The sequence below is a fragment of the Lonchura striata genome, chromosome 2 (genome assembly GCF_050655825.1).
Source record: "Lonchura striata isolate lonStrDom1 chromosome 2, ASM5065582v1, whole genome shotgun sequence".
Classification (NCBI taxonomy): Eukaryota; Metazoa; Chordata; class Aves; order Passeriformes; family Estrildidae; genus Lonchura; species Lonchura striata.
The window spans coordinates 130,201,715-130,221,809 of NC_140704.1; the positions used below are offsets into that span (position 1 = coordinate 130,201,715).

Below are 20,095 nucleotides of genomic sequence, written 5' to 3' on the forward strand. Positions count from 1 at the left end.
CTAGATTTACAATGACCTCACTGAAAACAGAACCTAGTTCCCCGTGGTTAAATCACAACGGAACGATATTAAAACCAGATTTGAATAAACCATCTTAATAAGAAAATGGATTAAGTTACAATGTCATTTCCATACCGAAAACTGCTCAGAGCAAGGCACAGAAAAGTCTTCGAACAAGACCATCTGCAAGCGCACTCGGCTAGGAGCTGCCCCTCGGGGCCAGCCCGCCCCACCGCAGCGCCGAGCCGAGGGAAGCGGCACGGCACGGCACGGAGCCGCCGCTGGAAGGGCTGCCAAGGTCCGATCCCTCCTGTCCTGCCACAGAGCACCGGAGCGTTGCGCAAGAGGAAAACATCTAAAATATGTATTGCACAGTTTTGTTCTCGCTAATCCAGCCTCGAGAGCGGTAGCTGAGCCGCACTCACAGTTAAGCGTGTAATGCCTCAATGATAAGAATTACACGTAAGCGCAGCTCGACCGGCAGCTTCTCCGGAGGCGATCGGGAAAAACGCACTACGGAGAAATAAGCGGTGACGTGCCCGTTTTTCTGAAGCCCCACCGCAGCTCCTCTCCGCAACTCCGCCGATCTCCGCCTCGAAAACCTGGCACCTGCGACAAACCCCGGCTGCAGGACCCTCGGCACTGCTGAACTGCCCTCTTCCCTCTTTTCCCTCCGCTCCCGGCAGGGAGCAGCACCCGACCGCCCTGCCGCGCCGCGCACCGCACGTACACACAGACGCAGGCACCGCGGGACGCGCGGGCGCACCGCGGGACGCGCGGGCGCACCGCGGGACACGCGGGCGCACCGCGGGACGCGCGGGCGCACCGCGCTCCCTCTCTCACACCGCAGCCTCGCACCGCCGCCCGCCCCGCTCCGGCTCCCAGCGCGCTGCTCGGCCCAGCCACCGGCACCTCCCAAGGTCACGGCGCCTCACGGCGCCCCGCAGCGCCCGCAGGTGCGCGATGCGCGGAAGGGCGGAAGGATGGAAGGATGGAAGGATGGAAGGAGGAACCGGGAGGGGGCCCGGCACCCCCGCCCTGCCTGCGGCCGCTGCGAACCGCCTGGCACCGCCCGCCTGCCTGCTGGGGGCGCTCTTCACCGGGCCCGCTACAGCTCCGCGGCCGATGGCGGATTATAAGGGACCGCTCTCCCCGCCCCCAGCGGAGTCTCCCTCCGCCCTCGCCCGCACTCCCCACCCCTCCTCTGGCCGAAGAGAAGGGCATGGAGTTGGCGGGAGCCTATAAAAGCCCCTGAGAGCGTGCTGGGGCCACGGTGCTGTGACAGCCTCCGCGGGCAGAGCCGGGCCGCACCATGTCCCACCACTGGGGATACGGCAGCCACGACGGTGAGTGCCCGGCGTGCGGGACACCTGCCGGCAGGTCCCCGGGAGCCGCGCCCGCTGCTGCTCCGCGGAGCCCTTGCTTGCAGCGGCAGTGAGCTCGGTGGCGCTTTTTCCTCGTAACCTTGAAATGCACCTGCGTCCGGGCAGCTTGTCCGGCGCTCCGCACGCCGTGCCGGAGCATCTCCTGCTTCCCTGCTGACATTCCTTTACTTCGGGAAGGGAGCGATGGGCGCTGCTCCACAGAACGGGGTGTCCCCGGGGACTCCCCGGTACAACCCCCGCCTCAGCCGCCGAGGCTGTGCGGCTGCCGGCTGTCTCGGTGCCCAGGTGGGATCTCTGCTCGCCTGTGCTGCTACTACCGCCAGCCCACACAAGTGGCACGCAGCTAAAGGCTGATGCTGGTGTTCGAACATCCCGATTTCCAGAGAGAAGGTTATCTCTTATATCCCCCCGAACTTTGTGTCTTTTTCCACTGAGTTGCTTCCCGCTGTCTTACAGGACCCGCTCACTGGCATGAGCACTTTCCCATCGCCAATGGAGAGCGCCAGTCCCCCATTGACATCTGCCGCAAGTCCGCCAAGTACGACTCCTCTCTGAAGCCTCTCAGCTTCAGTTATGATGCCAGCACGGCCAGAAACATCGTCAACAATGGGCACTCTTTCAACGTGGAGTTTGATGATTCTTCCGACAAGTCAGGTGAGACCTCACCTTCGTGTGCAGGAGGGGAATGACAGAAATTGCTACTAACACTCCTACTAAAATGTATTCTAAATCCATAAGCGTTTTTTAAGGATGAAAACATACTAAAATATTCTGGTTCCTGTAAGGTGAGGATTCAGCAAACAGGAAACTGAGATCTCATTAGAAGAAAACTAAGGCTGTCTAAGCAGCTAAAGTCCAGTGAAGTGAATTGGTTTATTTTTGTATAAATCAGAAGGAGCTGGATAAGGGCTTGGCTGTGGAAAGAAAAAAAATTAAGCGTATTTGACAGGAATAATTTTAGGCATAGATTATCCTAAGCTACTGCTTAAATGGTTAAAAGAAGATGCGAGATACATTGTAGCAAAAAATCGCCTTAGAATAGCAAAGGATTACAGTTAACAACTTGAAGAGGAAATAGTTTCTTTGGTTATCAAAATATTATTTAATATTTCCGAAGCCAGTATGCTCCCAGGTTAGCACAGAAACAGAGAAATTATTAGAAAAAACCTCTTTGTTCCTTTATAAGTCAAAAAAGCATTATCCCTGGTGTTTCTTGATGCTGAACTTTCTAGATAAAGTGTCTGATGGATTCTTGAAAAGTTTGGTTAGCAGACAATTGATCCACAGTATCTTGCTGTTCATTGTGCTCTGTGGTGAAATTAAGCACAGAATCCTGCAAAACCTTAGTAATTCTTACTGAAAAGAACAGCCTTTCTGATGGGCAGACTGAATCTAAGCTGTCCTTGCAACGAGGGCTCTGTATGTTGTCTTTCATTGTAGTTTTTCATATGGCTGCATTTGCAGAAGTCATCACCCTGCCACAATGAATGTGCTTTTAATTTGGACAACAAAAACAATCGTGTTGTAAGTCACTGCCTTCTCTATACACTGCCTGATTTAACTTGCTTGAGCAAGTGTCCTATTTTTCCTAAGTGTTTTGTTGGGTATGTCATTTAGGGAATGGTGCTGAAACCAAATGATCTGTGCCTACTAAAAATATGAGGCTTTTGTAACTAATGTAATACAGCAGTATAACAGATATTCAGCAGTGCTCTAAGAATTTGACTTTGTACTTTAACTATATTTTTTATTTTGGACAATATTAAGTAGTCAGATATAAGTGTTAAAGGTTGTATAAATACACATAGGTCCACATACAATTTACAGAAAGCATCAATGTAAATATTTGTACACTTTTAAAAGGAGAGAAAAAAGGTGTTCTGACCTCTGTTTATTTTTTGAAACACTGGGAAGCTAAAGGAGCTGAATCGTGTTCAGTTTAACAGTGTCATGGAGAATAAGGTAAATTATCCAGAGTACAAAAAAAAAAAATTCTTACCTGGTATGTGCAAGTCTACTCTTGCTTCCATCCTGCTCTCACTGAGCCCAAAAGAATGAGGTTCGGGTCTCCACAGTGTAAAAAGCTATTGTGTTCACTGTTCACTTGGTGTGTACCTAAGTCCGTAAAAACAACTGTGAAAATCAGGTTGTGAGGAAAAAATGGCAGGAGCATAAAATAATTTAAAGAAATGTCTGCAGGAAGAATGCTCTTTATGAGAAGTCAGTGCAGAACCAGAACATCTGTGACAGGGATTCTTTGACAAATATGCAGTGACACAGCTTTCAGAGTGGGAGGATAGGAGATGCGAGTAGAAATATTCTCAGTATCTCTATTAGTGAAGCAAAAAAATATTATTATTTAGAAACAAAAACCACTAAACAGATACCTGTGAAGCTGGGTAATGGTGGATCATTCAATACTAGACTTCCTATTGAAACTTGCAGTGCATAGAATCTACCTGGCAGCACACTTAATGGCTTCATTTGTATGCGGTTAACTAGGTAACCTACTTTCCTTACACAAAATAGAGCTGTCTTTGACTTGTATCTGCTTGATTCTGAATTTGAGACTCAAATGTGTATACCCTGTTCTTGCTTAGACATCACACAACAGTCACAGGGAGAAGCTATGTGAGGTTATGTGATGTGCTGGTATGTTTTACAAAAGACAATGGAATAATATCCTGTAAATACTTCCCACAGGCTGTATTGCTTGTTTCTATGAGCTGTCCCATATGTGGTAATGAATTATCTGTAGTAGTAGGCGCAAAATGAAGTAATAAGATCATTGTTTGTGAATAATCTTCAAGATGAGTAACTGCACGAAAAGTAGATCCATTTCATTAAGAACTGTCAGTCTCATAACTAACGACACTGAAGCAAACTGAACAGCAGTTCTAGGTCTTAGTGTACGACTGATCACTTCTGCTCTTCAGAATATACAAAATTCAATTTAAATATAATAAATAATATATAATAACAATAATAAAAATTATATAATAAAAATATATAATTGCCACTAAAAAACTCCAAGCAGGTAGTAATAGCATAATAAAAATAGGTATTTTCTATTTTGTATGCTGGGAGCCTTTTGGAATGCTTTCTTGGGGTTGTATGTAGAAACTGAACTCTGAACTTCCCCATTCTGTTGTTACTTAGTCAGTCTTCACCTTCAGTTCTTCCAGCTGATTTATTAATTTTCACATCCACTGTCTTTAATAGTAGTGGAACATAAAGTATTTGTAGGCATTAATCTTTAAAAGTCTTTAATTTCAAAAATTTCTTCTTCATTTTGACAGCAAAAACTCATTATCATAAAAGTGTCACTAGGAATAAAACTTTGAATTCAGGTTCATCCACTTTCATAATGGAACCAGACCCTACTTGTATGAGTGAAGCAAGTGATGATGATAATTCTTAAAATAATATGTGTAACTATTATACAAGAACTTTACAGCAAAGGAGTCTCATTAAGGGGACATCTTTTAACATAATAAATGTTGCATATTCCAGTCTTCTGTAAGGACTTGTGTATCACTTCCCTCACTTTAAAAGACAGAAGTAAACAGCGACCTCTCAGAGCCATAAAACCACAGGACATGACTGTGCCCAAAAAACCCTCAAGAGCCTGCAAGATTTTGTAACATGCATAAAGTGTGTTCCTTGTGTGAATTTTTCCAGAGAGTCTTTGAGAATTTATCTAAGTTCAGAAATTCAAGTGAGGCATGTTCACAACAGTAGATTCTCTATTCTGTATTTTCTGATCAAGTGTTTGATGAGCTTATAAAAGAAAGAAGTCAATCAGCCATTAATTTATTCCATAACAAGAATGTTAAAATATCATATTTTAGCTGTAGAACCTGACAGAAGTGAATTGCAACTATGGTATCAAACTCTAGAGACTTGACAAAATATGCTGGTAATTTATGCTTGTGGCTAAGTCTCTTAATTGTTTCCTTCTCCTTGCTGCTGAGCTAGAGTATTGAAATTCAAGTCAGTGTCCCAAGAAAATCAGACATTTTTGCTAATACTAAGTCATAGTAGAACGTAAAAGTTATGAGAATACCTTGAAAATTAAAATCCTGTATTTGCCTAAATGCTAGTTCCCCTTGAGAGTCTTTCAGTCATTCTAATCCAATATTTTACCTGATTCTTTCTATAATTGTAAATATCAATGCATACACTTCAGCTGTCTTGAATTATGACTCACTGTAAATAAAATAATCTATTTTGTCACAGTGGTTATGGAAGAGCCAGTGCATTAGCACTGCTCAGTTGGCAGTGAGTTTCTTTGAAAATAATGTCATTGTTGCTCTTTTACACTTCTACCTCAGCTGGTAAGTGGAAGAAGAAACATGTACGTCTGCTGTCTTTAAGGCACAACTCTTAATCAAAGTCACTGCTACTGGTATATTTTTAGGCTTCCCAGATCTAAAGATATAATATTAACCATGCCAGAATAATATTGCATGTCATCAGTATAGAGTCATGCATTGTAGGTCTACATTGCTTAAGCAATGAATGTGTTGATCCTTCGGAATCAGAGATCAGAGAGCTGATTGATTATAGATTTAGGGGACTGTATTCAGACACCTGTTTATGTCACATGTAATGTTGTGTATGGCTTAGCTAAAATGTCAGAGGTTTCAAGGGCATGCTTTAAGTAATTTTCCTGTGAATTGGGATCACCAGAAGCTGCAAAGTCTGTATAAACAAGTGACTTGAATAGTTCCAGTATTTCCAGGAACTGGAAAGCAAGATGAGAGGGCATGAGTTTAGTCCTGCATGTTTCAGGTCTTCATTTCTTTACAGAGAAATGTCCTTCTGCATTTGCACTGTGGTGGGGTTTGTTTGTGTGTGGGATTTTTTTCTGTTTGTTTGTTTTGTTTTTAATGTTAATATGCTATTTCTGAGCAGAAATTTGACCTGAATTGCGCATTTAACAATCATGGAAACTTACTTCCTTTCCTTTTGCTAATCCCTCCTCTAGAGGTGCTTTTAATGCAAAACCAGGAGAAACTAGTCAGCTGTTATCAGCTGGGGCCACTTGGAAAAGTTTATTTTTAAGCCGTAATGAAGCTGTGTGCCAGATGTCACGATTACCACTCTTCTCAGCTGATAATTTGTTTATTTACTTACTGCATATTCAGAGGCTCACACCTTGAGTTTGTTAGTCCTTCATTAGATCTGAGTGTAGTATGAACACTGCAGTGCACAATTTTCAGTATAGTGAGCAGCCACTGCATAGTATTTAAGTATTGCTATTAGAAATTAAATCAGTTGATACTTTCAAGATATACTTTCCAGCTTGGTGTAAGCCTATATAGTGTGAAATGTGAGGGCTGAAGGCTGGTCAGAGACTCAGTACAGCATCTTATGATTCTCAGAGAATTTCTGTTTAAGAGACTGCATGAGAAATAAGCTCTGCTGGTCCCAGGGAGCTGGAGGAATGTTAAGAACCTGAATGACTTTGTATCCTGAAGCAGGTCAGAGTCTTCCTGGCTGCTGCCCAGTCTGGATGAAATAGTTCAACTGAGGTGAATTGGAACCACTGACCTGCTGTAGATACACACGTCTTCAGACATGCTGTGTTTTGGCAGCTGTTTCATTCTGGTCTATCTCTGTGGAACATCCCTGTAGCCTTATCAGGCTCAATTTCTAGCAAGGTCAGAAGTAGGTTTGTTTTGGTTTTTTTCCCTTATGATAGACCATTTTTTTTTTCTCATAGTGAAATCCATTACAGACATTTTCTGCAAATACAAGCTCTACAAGTCAGATGCTTCAATGCTATCTTGCTCTTGTTGCTTGTCATGATACAATGTCCTAGGAGGAATGTCTGAAAGAGATAACATAAAGAAGGAAACATCTCACAAAATGTGACTCTCTGTACTCCATATTTCACAGAAGTGACAGCTTACCCTAACTGAACTCTGTAGCCTGTCAGATGGGAAGCCCATCCTTGCATAAGAACACAAGGCTAATTCCTGAGCATCCTCATAAGAGCCTTTTTCATGTCATTAATAGTACATGGTGCTCAAGTAGGTTTTTTTCCTTGCCTCAAGTAGTGCTTCATCTGCTTTGTCCCTTCAGGTCCTGTTTTCCATTGTGCAGATGTCTGTGTACACACAAAAGCTTAACAAATATTAGCACTAATGTAGGTACTATGCATATGTTTACATAAACATATGCCTAGAATATTATTTACACTTCACATCTACCATAGGCTGATACAAAAGCGTGATTTTCTTTGTGCTAAAGCAGTGTGTGTGTGAGAGGGCTGTTCTCAAAGGTAGGTGCTTGAAATATCCTGCTGCTAGGTTTTTGTTTGGTGGAATCTCAATTAGAGATTGAGATTTGGAGCTTTTGAATATCTACTGTACTCTAGTGGACTCATTATTTCTGCTACTGGAAGGAGCTTTGTAGTGATTGTCATTTGTAGGAGCTTTGTAGTGATTGTCATTTGTAGAACATTTTCTCGTTCCGTATTTTCTAACAAACTTTACAGTAGTATTTCTTCTTGTCACACTGATTTGTATGACAGGAAGGAATTCGGTCTAACTCATTAAACAGTCTTATAGCTCCTCCATTTTGATGAATCCTTTGACATGTTTATTTGCTTTATGAATGTATTAGTCTTCTGATCTGTATAAAGAGAACATTCCATAGGATTTAACTAAATAACAGTAATTCCCACAGTATTCTTGCAAAAATTTAGATGTGGATGCTGCCACTTCCTGAGAAAAGGTATGAAGTGGTCCACAGTATTTTTTTACAAGGCTGTTATGCTTCACATTAGAAGGATAATTGTTCACCAACCTGCCTTTAAATAGAACAGTGAAAGTGTGTAGCCTCAGTAAACAGCTGATGCAGCAAAACACCCTTTGATTTCTGTGTGTTTTCAAATATCAAGAAAGTATAATGGAGTCAAATCAACTTCATCTTCTGTATCCAAGAAATCCTACAGTTGGCGCAAGTCACATAAGTGGAAGAGTTTGTGTAGTTATTTGACTTCCTGAATTAGTGGTGCTAGTACTTGTATTCACCTAATTTAGACCACATTATGAGACCATTTAACAGTGAAATGTCATTACTGGATGTTGCTAGTATAGCCTTTCCAGTAAAGGATAGAAGATAGAATGGTAATTGAAAAAATTTACCATTTCTTAATCGAACGAAAGTAGCTCCAAATTTGCTAAGTGTCTAATAGGGAAAAGAAGAAAGTGCACTGTCAAACTGTCCCCTCTTGGGCTGTAACACAAGACCAGTTTATGATGTAAACTGTCTTGAGTAAATGGAATCTGTAAGAAAAGAATGTTTTTTCAACTCATGTTGTATTCAGACACCATGCATCTGAAACTGTGCCATAAAACAGAAGGGATCAAAGCTACATATGTATTTCCAGGATGGTTTTCACTAATACTGATTTCAAAAGTAAGGGAAATAATAATGAAATGCTCAAATATGGATCAGAACTTCCCCATCCGTTTTTAAAACGGGATGGAAAGATTGGACTTTTTTCAACATGGCCTTGAGTTGATATTCCTGTCACATGGAACATGGACAGGGAAATTGCTGGTATGAATGTTGTTCTGATTCTCTGTGAACTTTTATAGTGCAAAAGCTGGTAGCATTCATTTATGGTTTAAAAAGTTTGTTCTGAAGAAAATAGCAGTTTGATCATTCCTACTTTGACTTTTAAATTTGGTTTTAAGTTTTACTTTCTTGGAAAGACTGAGAAGAATTAAAAATAAAATAACTGCTTAATGTAGGCTAGAACAAGAGGGCCATTCTGTAATTAAGCCTGCTGGATTTGTATTCATTCTCACTAATCTAATTATTACTTTCTTTGAATGCTCTGCTGTGAGTCAAAATAAGCTAGTGCTGGATTTGAGAACCACAGAATGAGAAAAGTAAGCAAAAACTGCAAAGAGATTTTTCTGCATCTTTCGGGGTTTTGAGACTGTAGCAAACTTTGTGTGGAGAAATAACACTGCAAATGAACTTAAGAACGTTGCATGGTTCTGCTTTTCAGCATGCTTTCCATTGATTAATAATGGCAGATTAACCTGTGCTGTGCTAGTGCTTTCTGAGGTGGAAGAGTGGTGGAACCTCAGTCCATTTGTACCTGCAACAACCAGCAAGACTGTGAGCTAAAGGAACTGAAACATTGCAACTCCATGGCATAATTTTAGAGTGAGACTTGAAATTGTATACATTAAATTATTTTGAATCTATAAAGACACAGCAACCAGGTGTTCCATTTCCAGAAGTTACTAATGCCCTTCTACAGCTGCTGTTCTGAAAAAAAATTCTCGTATTTGTAGTCCTGTGCTTGAAACAGTTATGCTTCTTGGCAACTAGCACATGCAGAAATGTGAAAGTAGAATAAGATATGTTCTTATTTGATTCCTTTAAGTAGACATTCTTCTTTGGATTACATAGCTTGGAAGTAGGTAGGGCAAGTCCTGGTCTGCTGACTACAGTATTGGAAATTACATAGGTTGCAGTGGAACATCTATTCATGTTTTTCAAATAAAAATACGTTCAGGGAGACTTAAATATATTTACCAAAGGAGCCCTAGGCAAATACTAGATTTGTCCACTGAGCCCAGATTTTGCATGCATAGGGAACACTGCTGGAAACTAATGCATTTTTAAGAAATTTTACTTCATTTTCTTGTATTGCAGATTTTTAATGAAATATTTGTCACCTTAGTGTTTATATCCATGGCTGGTGTTGTCCATGCTTGTATATAATGGGACTTTTTCAAACGTGCAGCTACCTTTTCCAATCAGCATTTGATACATATTTTCACACATGTACATATTATGCTAGTGCCTAGACTAATTGCAGACAGAGAGGAAAGCATCTCCACAGAATCATTTTGTGGCACATACATAGAGCACACTTACATGTAATATCTGATGTCAGCACTCTTCTGTCACTTTATTGTATATATACTTATAGAGAGTAATTGGTCTCAAAATATCTGACACTTCAAATTACTTTTTTGTTTGTAAATTTTTAAATATTAACAACTTAAAGATTTAATTTTGAATTTGGATTTGAGATGCTTAGGGGAAAAAAAAGGAAAAAAATCCCCAACCAACCCACAAACTGGTGTGAAACCTTTCTGATAACTTGGATAAATAGCTCTATTTAATAAAACTTTTTGTTAGTATTCTGTGCTTTATGCTGCACTGGAGGACACATTGTCTGTGCCCTGCGCATTTTGCAATGGTCAGGCTTGATCCTGCATATCATAATGGTGATTGGTCACAGTTGGAGTAGAAGGGTAAGACTAACAAGCAGAATAAGAGAGCTTGGTCTTGTATAATTCAAAGTGTGGCTGGGAACTTCACTCAGAGCAGTCCCATAGCATAAGTAATGCCAGATAATAGAAAGCAAAAGTAAACAAATATTTTCCAAAAAGTCTGTCTGTATAGGCAGTGACATTTTTATCACAATGGGAAGGACAAAAGATTTGAATTCACCTCCCTGCACTGTCTTGTCGTAGCACTTTACCTTGCTGCAGGAAGGCTAACCCATAGCTAACAGGTGTTCAGGTTTAAATTGGAACCAAAAACATTTTACTCAATCCAATCTACCACAGGATTTGCAGGATTAAGGCCTAAATGGATGAAGTGTCTAAAATGAAAGGACAGACTACATTAGTACATGGAAGAAGATTCAGTCTTCAAATGTACATACTTAGAATGATTCTATGTGGGCTCTTACAAAGGGCTTTTTTAATCTATTTGGTGACAGAAAAGTTACATCTTCCTCATCACTTGTAATACTAGCATGCTGTTAAATTGCTGATGAGCTGCTCACTGTAAAGTCACTTATGTTTTTATGCATTTATTATCAATTTTGGTGTATTGCAGTAATGTACCATTGAGGACGATCTGGAGTAGCATGGCAGCATGCATTGAACTGTAAATGACATAAAATATTTGAGACAGCTGTTTCAGTTTGAAGGGAGACTTGATAATAAAAATTATGTGAGTTGCTAATAAAAGTTCTTTTCTTTGCAGTGGTGCAAGGAGGAGCGCTGGATGGAGTCTACAGGCTGGTGCAGTTTCACATTCACTGGGGTTCCTGTGATGGCCAGGGATCTGAGCACACTGTGGATGGTGTGAAGTATGATGCAGAGGTAGGACTGCTTTACCTTATCCAGTCTTCTTTGTATAATGAGGGGTTTTTTAAGTATTCCACCACAGTAGTACTTTGACTACAGATATTCATAGGAGAAGGTTACCATAGACCATTTTGGTATGATGCCTTAGTCTTTGCAAGAGCAGGACATTCAAGTTGTAATTATTTTCAGCTACCTCATGTCAAAGAGAAACAGAAAACCCCAATTAATAATACCCATTTTTTCCCCTGCTTTCTCAGTGATGCTTAGAAATTATGAAAAAAGAATTGCAGCACATCTGAACACACACATCCCCTTTTCCTAGCTTCAGTTTTTAACATCAGAGGTATTTATAAAAGCAGCAGAATAATTTTGGGGGAGATATTTTAATATTTTGGTAGTAAAGAATCAAGGGGAACTATGAAGAGAGCAGACAGTGCAATGTTACTGTCTGGCACTCTTTGTGATACCCTTGAGACTCTGGATGTCCCTCAGACCACTTAAGATTCCATATTACAGTCTGATACAGAAACTGAGTGACTTTAATGCCTTACATCACACCGTTCTTCATCCTCTGTTTAGAAATCCATCTTTGGTTTCTGTGACTGACTTCTAAAATATATTCATAAATATACACTTGTGGAACATACCTGTGATTTGCACTGACAGATAGAAGAAATGGCCCCAAAAATTTATTGGCTCTGCTGCTTTTTCATGAAAGAAGTAGCTTTTGTCTTATCTAAGAAACTTTAGGTCACCTTCTGACTTTCACAGTACTATAATAACTTGTTAAATTTAACTTGCAGATGTGGGGAAACAGCCTGATGAACTTTAATTTCCAAGTTATTTCTAATTTAAAAGAAAGTAACATCTTGGCTAACATGACCTGGAGATCAATTTCATATTCTTTTCCAAGTCTTTCCAGTAAATGGCAGGACTGTTTTTTAAAAAAAACTTACAAACTGTGAGTCAAATCTGTAGTTAATATGTCTTCTCTGCTTCTTCTGACACTGGCAATATATATCAGTGTAGTAAGAACTCCAGGATATATAGCATTAAAATACTGCATCAAAATCCTGTGGGCTGTATGCGGGAAAAACTTATGCTGAAGATAACAGGAGATTCACCACATGAAAAGCAGAATGATACAGCCACAGCTTGCCTTTATAACTCACCAGGGAATGGGAGTGAGGAGCAAAATAAAATACATTACAGAAATCTCTTTGAATAAATGAAACTTTAAACTAGATAAATAATTCAATATATTCTTAACTGTACACAGAAGCTTTCAAACCTCAGCAGTAAAACACCATCTTACTCTTAATAAATTACTTCCCTTCATGTTCATTTGTGAAGTAGTCTGGATGGAATATCATCTTTACCATGCTTCTTTGTTTTCTTACTCCTAGCTCCATATTGTTCACTGGAATGTAAAATATGGTAAATTTGCTGAAGCTGTGAAACATCCTGATGGTTTAGCTGTGGTGGGCATCTTCATGAAGGTTTGTCAAACTTTTTGTATTATTTGTCCAGCACATTCATTGTGTTGAAGAGGGGAACCTAAGCAGAAAATAGAGAATAAGGCGGCATTTGCTATACTGCCCAAATCCGTAGCAAGCTAAGTGGTGTTCCAAATTCTTACCTTCCTTTATCTGTAAAAAATGTACACTGGCCATGGAGTATGACTGCCATCCATCACTGTGGCAGGCCTGTAGCAGCATTCTTGCCTTCATCAAGACAGTGATGCTACCATAAGTGTTACCAGTGAAAGGTGATGTGCATAAATGACCAAGTTATGTGTGTGAATATGCAGTGTGACCTGCCTAAATAAAACCCATTTTCCTTCTCTTGTCTTTGTTAAATGCCAGAGTGTTTTGTGTTTTGTGCTAGTTGAATTGTCTTGACAGCTAGCTGGAGGAGTGTCTGCTCCAGCAGTATGTAGTATTCCATCCTGGCCTCACTGAGAGTGACTATTTTATTAGGAGGGTGACTTCCATAAAAGAAGAACAGCTTAGGTCCAAAAATAAATCCACACACTGTAAATGAAAATAGCTTCATTGTGTCCCATGTCCTTGGCTGACCCATTTGTGCTCACTGTCAACGGGCATGATTTTACAGACCCTGTTTAATTCACTTATGCTGTAATACTCCTATTATGTAATGAAATGTAGCTGGAAAACAATTTTCTTTGAGAATTGTAACAGAAAACTAAAGGTGTCAGGAGAACACATGGTGATTTTTATTTTCATATGGTTTGTGTTACAGGTGGGAAATGCCAAGCCTGAGATGCAGAAGGTTGTGGATGCCCTGAGCTCTATTCAAACCAAGGTAATACTTACTGTCTGTGTTGATGGACATCCATCACAACTGTGCTATGTTGCCTTCTTTGGAAAGTAGATTTTTTTTACTTCTTCCCAGCCTGCTGCATATAGGAAAGTAAAACAAACCTTCCTGCCATCAGCACAGGTGCTCCTATAATTCTAAAAGCAAAGCAGATTGGAATAAAGTTGAGGTAGAGAGCATGGAGTACTAGAAACACCTATCTTTGTGACTGCATTTCTCTGTTTAACTGTATTTAAATGTATAGGATAGGATTAATCTTCCTAATCTAAACCACATTCCTACATGCCCTTTCTAGTCAGTGGTATCAGATGGAAAAGGCATTTCCCCTTATCTGTGCATCTGTGGGTTAAATTTCCTTTTTCCAAGAGGATTCTTGCCTATTTCTAGAGAGAGTTCAGATAAACAGTTTGATCAGGATATATAATTTGGTAAAAGGGGAAAAAAAGTCTTCCTGTATTTTAAATATTGTGTGCAGTGTGTGTGTGATTTTAGTGTGCTGAGTAATGAGAAACTAAAAGTACTTAGTGAGTGATTAGGTACCTTCATAATGGGTAAAGGCCAATGAGAAATGTGGACAGGAAAAGTAAGAAATGAGACTATGCTGTCATCTTTCTCATCAGGCTCCCTTTGTGGTAAATGGATAATGCTGCTTACTGCAATGGACTCTCCAGCAGGTCTCACAGGTTCTGTGTTTCTAGTACAATCAGCGTACGTGGCATCTGAAATCTCATTGCTTTTCAGGCAAGGTCAAATATTAGCTCTAAGACCAAAGAACATAAACACAGCATTGAATATGAGAAGCAGTATCTTGAAAATCTTGCAAGAAATATATTGCTGAGAGTATTTAATCCCAAAGGTACTATAGCTGGCATGAAACACTTGATGCCAAATTCCATTTCTGCCTTTCTACAAATATGGAGCTTTCCTAGGAATCTTCACTACTGCAGTCTTCGTGTGTGTATGTGTTCTGTCCTACATCAGCCCATCTCCTTACTTTATTGTAGGGAAAGCAAGCTTCCTTTACAAATTTTGACCCCACTGGACTCCTTCCTGCATGTAGAGACTACTGGACATACCCTGGCTCACTGACCACTCCACCACTGCTTGAATGTGTGATCTGGCATGTTCTGAAGGAGCCCATCACTGTGAGCCCTGAACAGGTATGGTTCCAATGGATGGTGTCAGTAGATGTGTACTGGAGTTGCACAGATGGCTTCAGATCAGCCCACCAGATGATCTATGAAGTGGCAGTGTTAGTGCAGAGCTGTGCAGGGTATAGCTAGCATACATGTCAAAAATATCTATCTGAAGTGATAATCCTCTTCTCACAGGACTCTGCTTCTGCCTGTGGATGTAGTTTGCTGTAGAATGTAAGACTGTCTTCTATTTGGGCATTCCAGGGGAGATGGGGAGGGAAGCTGAAAAAATTAACAGATATTTTCCAGCTACATGGTTAGAGCTGTCATGTGGTAAAAATCTGGAAAATTAAGGCATGCATGAAAGGGCCATTTGCACATGCAGAGTTATTCCAGCATGTATTGTGAGCATCACCAGGTTTGCTGTACATGCAATTACCTCTCGGTGTGCTTGCTGAAGAGGCCAGGTTTACAAAGCACCTGAGGAGCATGTGTGCTGTATCCACAGTCTCACACTGTAGAGCTGTAGTTGGTTTGTTGATTTTCCAGCATTTCCAGGACACTGAACTCTTTTTGCAAGTTCTGTTGGTCACAGAACAGACTGGGAAATCCTACGCAGCTTTGTGATGATTCTAACAAAGATCCCATTGTTTGGAAGAGGCAAAATTTGCAGATTCCAGAAGTCTGCTGCCTAAGAAAATACTCTGTTGACCAGCCTGAGAAGGATTTTCTTCCTAGTAGGAAGAAGCTTGTGCAGATTAAACCACTCTTGGCCCCAGCTTTCTGTACCATCCATTAATGAAATTATGTACAGGCAAGATTCCATTTTTAGGTTCAGAGCTGTATGCTTGAGAGATATAAATAGAATCTAGAGCCTATAAATACAACCCAGCCCTGAAGGGCTTTAGTTTAACCTTCAAATTCCTAAGTATCTTTTATTGATGGTAGACATACTAACAACCTGCACCTAATTCTAGGGGGTTTCTGATAAAAAGAAAATGCAACTGAGCTGATTTAGAACTTAATAAAAGATAGAATATGTGATGAGCAAGAACTGTTGGAAGTAGTAACTCTGGCAGTGATCAATTGTCATTAGTAAACTGCAAGGGAACATTAAAGTTGACACTACTCCAAACTATTCCTATTACTGTTGATAATCCAAAGTCTGCAAATATGGCTTTACTATAAGGCAGGAGCACACCCACCAAAGTAGTGGTTTTTTTCTAATATACCTACTCCAACCACCTACTAGTGGTGAAAGTTACCACTTACTTCTCCCTTACACATCTCTCCATGTTACCATCAATATCTCCATACTGTGCGGCAGTTTGCTTTTTTATTCCCATACTGGTCAAAACAAGAAACCATATATAAGAGTATTGATTCAAGGTTTAAGGTGGATAGGTTTTCTGAAGCTGAATATAACAGCATGGTGTAGCAAGCCTGCTATCACGTGTTGTGACACAGCAGTTCCTGGCAGAGGTTGAGCTCCAACTTCATTCTGGTTAGTCCTGAAGCTGAAGTCCAGTGGAGACAGGTCACTGATGAGGTCATTTTTCCTTGAATGTCGAAAAACCTGGCCTTGAACCTGATTTGTAGGAAATCCTGTGTCCCACCTACATACATTCATCAGCAGTTCTACCTGTCTCTGTGAGATTATGTTTGGGTTCTTACTTTGACACAATCTGTTTGTGAGTTTTGGAGATCCTCATTTAGACATAAAGATGCTTTTGTTACATCAGATTGTGCAAACACCAGTTGTACTTTAGGAAAAAGTACCATAACGATACAGTATGCTCCTGTTGTGAAGCAGTTTCCCCCTCTCACAGCATTTGAAAATCAGGATAACTTGAATTCATTAAACAGCTTTATTTTGACCCAAGGGTAAAGACATTTGTTTGTTGTTATTGTTTCAAGTGGACTTAAAAAAACCAGCCAAAACTGTGTAACTTGCAGAGGATTCTGAAAGGATTTAAATTCATATCTGGATCAAGGACAAATAGCTCTTTGCTCACGGAGTTCAGAAAATGTGTGTCTATGTCCTTGTTTTTTGTGCATTTACACTTGTTCTTGCCAGGATGTTTTGTGGACAGGAGAGGTTATGTCAAGGCTGGAATTGGTGTGGATGAAATGCAGACATGTGGGCACTGATGCCATCTCTAGACTACTAATACTGGCAAAACTTTTTTGAGCTCTGGTTCAGGCTCAAGATGGGTAGTTTCAAAAAGTCCTGTTGAAATGAGAGAATGCATTTGAGGATATTTGTGCCTTTTCCCACAGATGTGCAAACTCCGTGGCCTTTGCTTCAATGCTGAGAATGAGCCCGTGTGCCATATGGTGGACAACTGGCGCCCATGTCAGCCTTTGAAGAGCAGAGAAGTCAGAGCCTCCTTCCAGTAACCTCAGTGCTGAGAGTGATAGGAATTGCTGTGTTTGTGAGGAGCCCCTTTTGCTAAGCCCAAATCAAACTTTGCCATGTGTGCCCAAGCAACATCATGTCTCCCAGATCCATTCTTTCTTGTGCTCTGCATCTGAAATGCCAGCTATTGAAATGTGAAAGGCTCTCAGCTGATTGGGAAAGGGTTCTTGAGGTGTGGGGTTGGGGGAGGCAGGGGGTGGGTGGCTGTGTGCATTTTGGTGACTATTACTGCGACTGACACTGCTATAGTAGTAAGTTGGCTACTTGGGAGAGGGTATGGTGGTAGCAAAATAAGCCATTTTAAGAAACCTCATCCACAGGTGTGATAGTACACATAACTAACGATAACTTGAAGCTTTGTAAGAAGCACAGGAATACAGAATCTGCTATAATTTAGAGAAAAAAGGTATTTTTAGAAAGTTAAGCAGAATGAATATTTAGAATTAGACTTCTTAGATTTTAAGAAACTGACATGTAAATATTTTTGAGACTATTTTGCATTTTTACCCGTGCTGTCAACAGCCTTAGTTATGTCTTAATGGTAGTATTGAGTTTTTTAATTAAGAATGGTCTAAATTAAATGTTATCTTTAAAAGTTGTTATTACCATAGAAATAATACAAAATATCTTTTCATTGAAATAATATATGTTCTAATTTAAAAAGGAAAATAATATTGTATTTTAGATAACTTCTCTAATAAATCTATACTTCTATTTTTGCTTCCCTGCTGTTATTTTAATTCTGGTAGAGTCACTAACTGTTCACATGGCTTCATATCAAACATAATTATTAAACATATACATTGGACATTGGCTTGAGTGACACTGAACATGAATGCAGGACTATATGGATATGTTAAGAAATTTTCTCTAAGTAGGTGTCTTCTCTCTGATAGCAGGAAGTGTTAATTTTGAGCAATCACTACAAATTATCAAAATTGAATGTATGATGAAAGATGCTCTCACAAAACTTTTGAACAAAATTCTACTGAAGAATGGGTGCATTAGATTTTGGTGCTAGTTTTTAAATTAATTTATTATGTTTGCTACCCCGTCAGGAATCACTTTGTAATGTATAAGGTATCAGTTGGGCAGGCTACATTCAGAAGCACCTGGATCTTGAAATGCATGCGATGGAAGTGAAGATATCTTGAAATGCAGATCAAGAGCTTCAGAAAAAACTGTCAAATCTCAGCCTTTGAAAAGCTTCCAAATTTAAAATGCCCACCAACCTACCTCCACAAAAACAAACAAAACTAACTAACAAACAAAAAAACCCAACAAAATATTGATTTTAAAACTCTAAACCCATACCTTGACAACTACAATACTCTGAATACAAGGCACTAAGACTGCTTGAGGAGTGGTAATCTTACTGGTACATGAACAGCTGAAAAAATATCCAGGCTGGTACATGACACGGAATGTGAACTAATGGCTGGGGTAAAAACCTGGAAATGCCCTTGAGGTTCTAGCCACTGTTGCAATAAGGAGTTTCTTATCTTATATTCCATCACACTTCAACGTTGCTGCATAAATAATAGCTAACAGCAAAGACAATCAACACCAGCCATACATTTATCTCCTTGTTTGTGCGAGTCTGTTTACCTGGAATGTTGCCAGTGCCGTGTGTTTGCCTTTGCTGAGGATGAAGTACTTCTGTATTCAGCCAGACAATGCAAGCTGGTGTTCTAGGTCACATATTTGGGTACAGGAAGAGCCTGTATTACATCTTACCTATGTGGTCTACCAGGCAGCTCTGGTCTTTTTTCTTTTTCTGGTAATAAACCAGATTAGAGAGCCGGACCTCAAAATCTTCACCAAAAAAAAAATCCCTTTCCAGCCTTCTCCATCATAAAATGATACACAAACTTACCACAAATTCACATTTTGCAGTTTGATTCTAGTGCAATGGATAGATAGCCTTTTCCAAGGGAGACGTGTTAAGTCCAACCCCGAAATAAAGGCAACAATTTCCTTGGAATTCATTATTTGTTTCCTGAATTGTGAGTTCAATTAAGATAATGGTGAACAGAAGCATCCAGCTCTTCTTTCTGACCTTATTTGCTAATTGCTTATATAAAGAGTTTGTTATTAGGTCTTGCAGTTGTTGCACAGCAGACTTAACACCCATTCTAACATCATCCTGTTTTAAGTGGAAAACTGTTGCTGAATTCATAATGTAAATTAAGAGACCATTTTGGTCATGGAACCAAAGATGTTCCAGTGCACTGTCAAGTAGGCAGCTTTGATTAAAGGGTAACTCATATAGAAGAAAAAACGGCTAATGCACTAATTTGAAATCATCATAGGATACTCAGCCAGCACTTGGATGGGGGAAAGCCATTCACTTGCAAACTGTTCATTTTGCATAGTTTGTGATCCTGTCTGGCACTTGTCTGCCAACTCCATGTGTTAGAACATTTTATGATTTTTCCACTGCTATTTCTAAGGCTTGGATGTGTCCTAGATTGACATGGGCGGGTAGAACTGTGATTAGAGATGTTCCCTGGAAGATAAGATTAATGATGCCCTGCATGCAGTCAGCAATATTTATAGAAGTCCAGATAGTTTATAGAAGAGTACCACTCACTAAATGACAGCTTTAGGATTTTCTGACTCCTAAAGAAAAGCCATGCAAGCAACAGCTGTGTCAAATCTAGTACCATGGAA

The 20,095-nt window shown here is 40.1% G+C and overlaps 1 protein-coding gene across 1 annotated transcript; it reads left to right on the forward strand.

Moving 5' to 3' along the window:
- The first annotated feature begins 1,270 nt into the window (after positions 1 to 1,270).
- Positions 1,271 to 18,136, forward strand: LOC110477417 (carbonic anhydrase 2). Its single transcript, XM_021543172.3, has 7 exons — positions 1,271 to 1,346; positions 1,842 to 2,039; positions 11,424 to 11,542; positions 12,934 to 13,026; positions 13,790 to 13,852; positions 14,872 to 15,027; positions 17,284 to 18,136. The coding sequence occupies exons 1-7, from the start codon at positions 1,313 to 1,315 to the stop codon at positions 17,401 to 17,403; spliced, it is 783 nt and encodes a 260-aa protein (XP_021398847.1). The 5' UTR covers positions 1,271 to 1,312; the 3' UTR covers positions 17,404 to 18,136.
- Positions 18,137 to 20,095: the final 1,959 nt, after the last annotated feature.

Excerpts from the sequence above, each read along its gene's own strand:
- LOC110477417 (XM_021543172.3), top strand. The coding sequence starts at position 1,313 with ATGTCCCACCACTGGGGATACGGCAGCCACGACG. Across the intron at positions 1,347-1,841 it reads GGGATACGGCAGCCACGACG|GACCCGCTCACTGGCATGAG; the intron begins GTGAGTGCCCGG and ends GCTGTCTTACAG. Across the intron at positions 2,040-11,423 it reads TGATTCTTCCGACAAGTCAG|TGGTGCAAGGAGGAGCGCTG; the intron begins GTGAGACCTCAC and ends TTTTCTTTGCAG.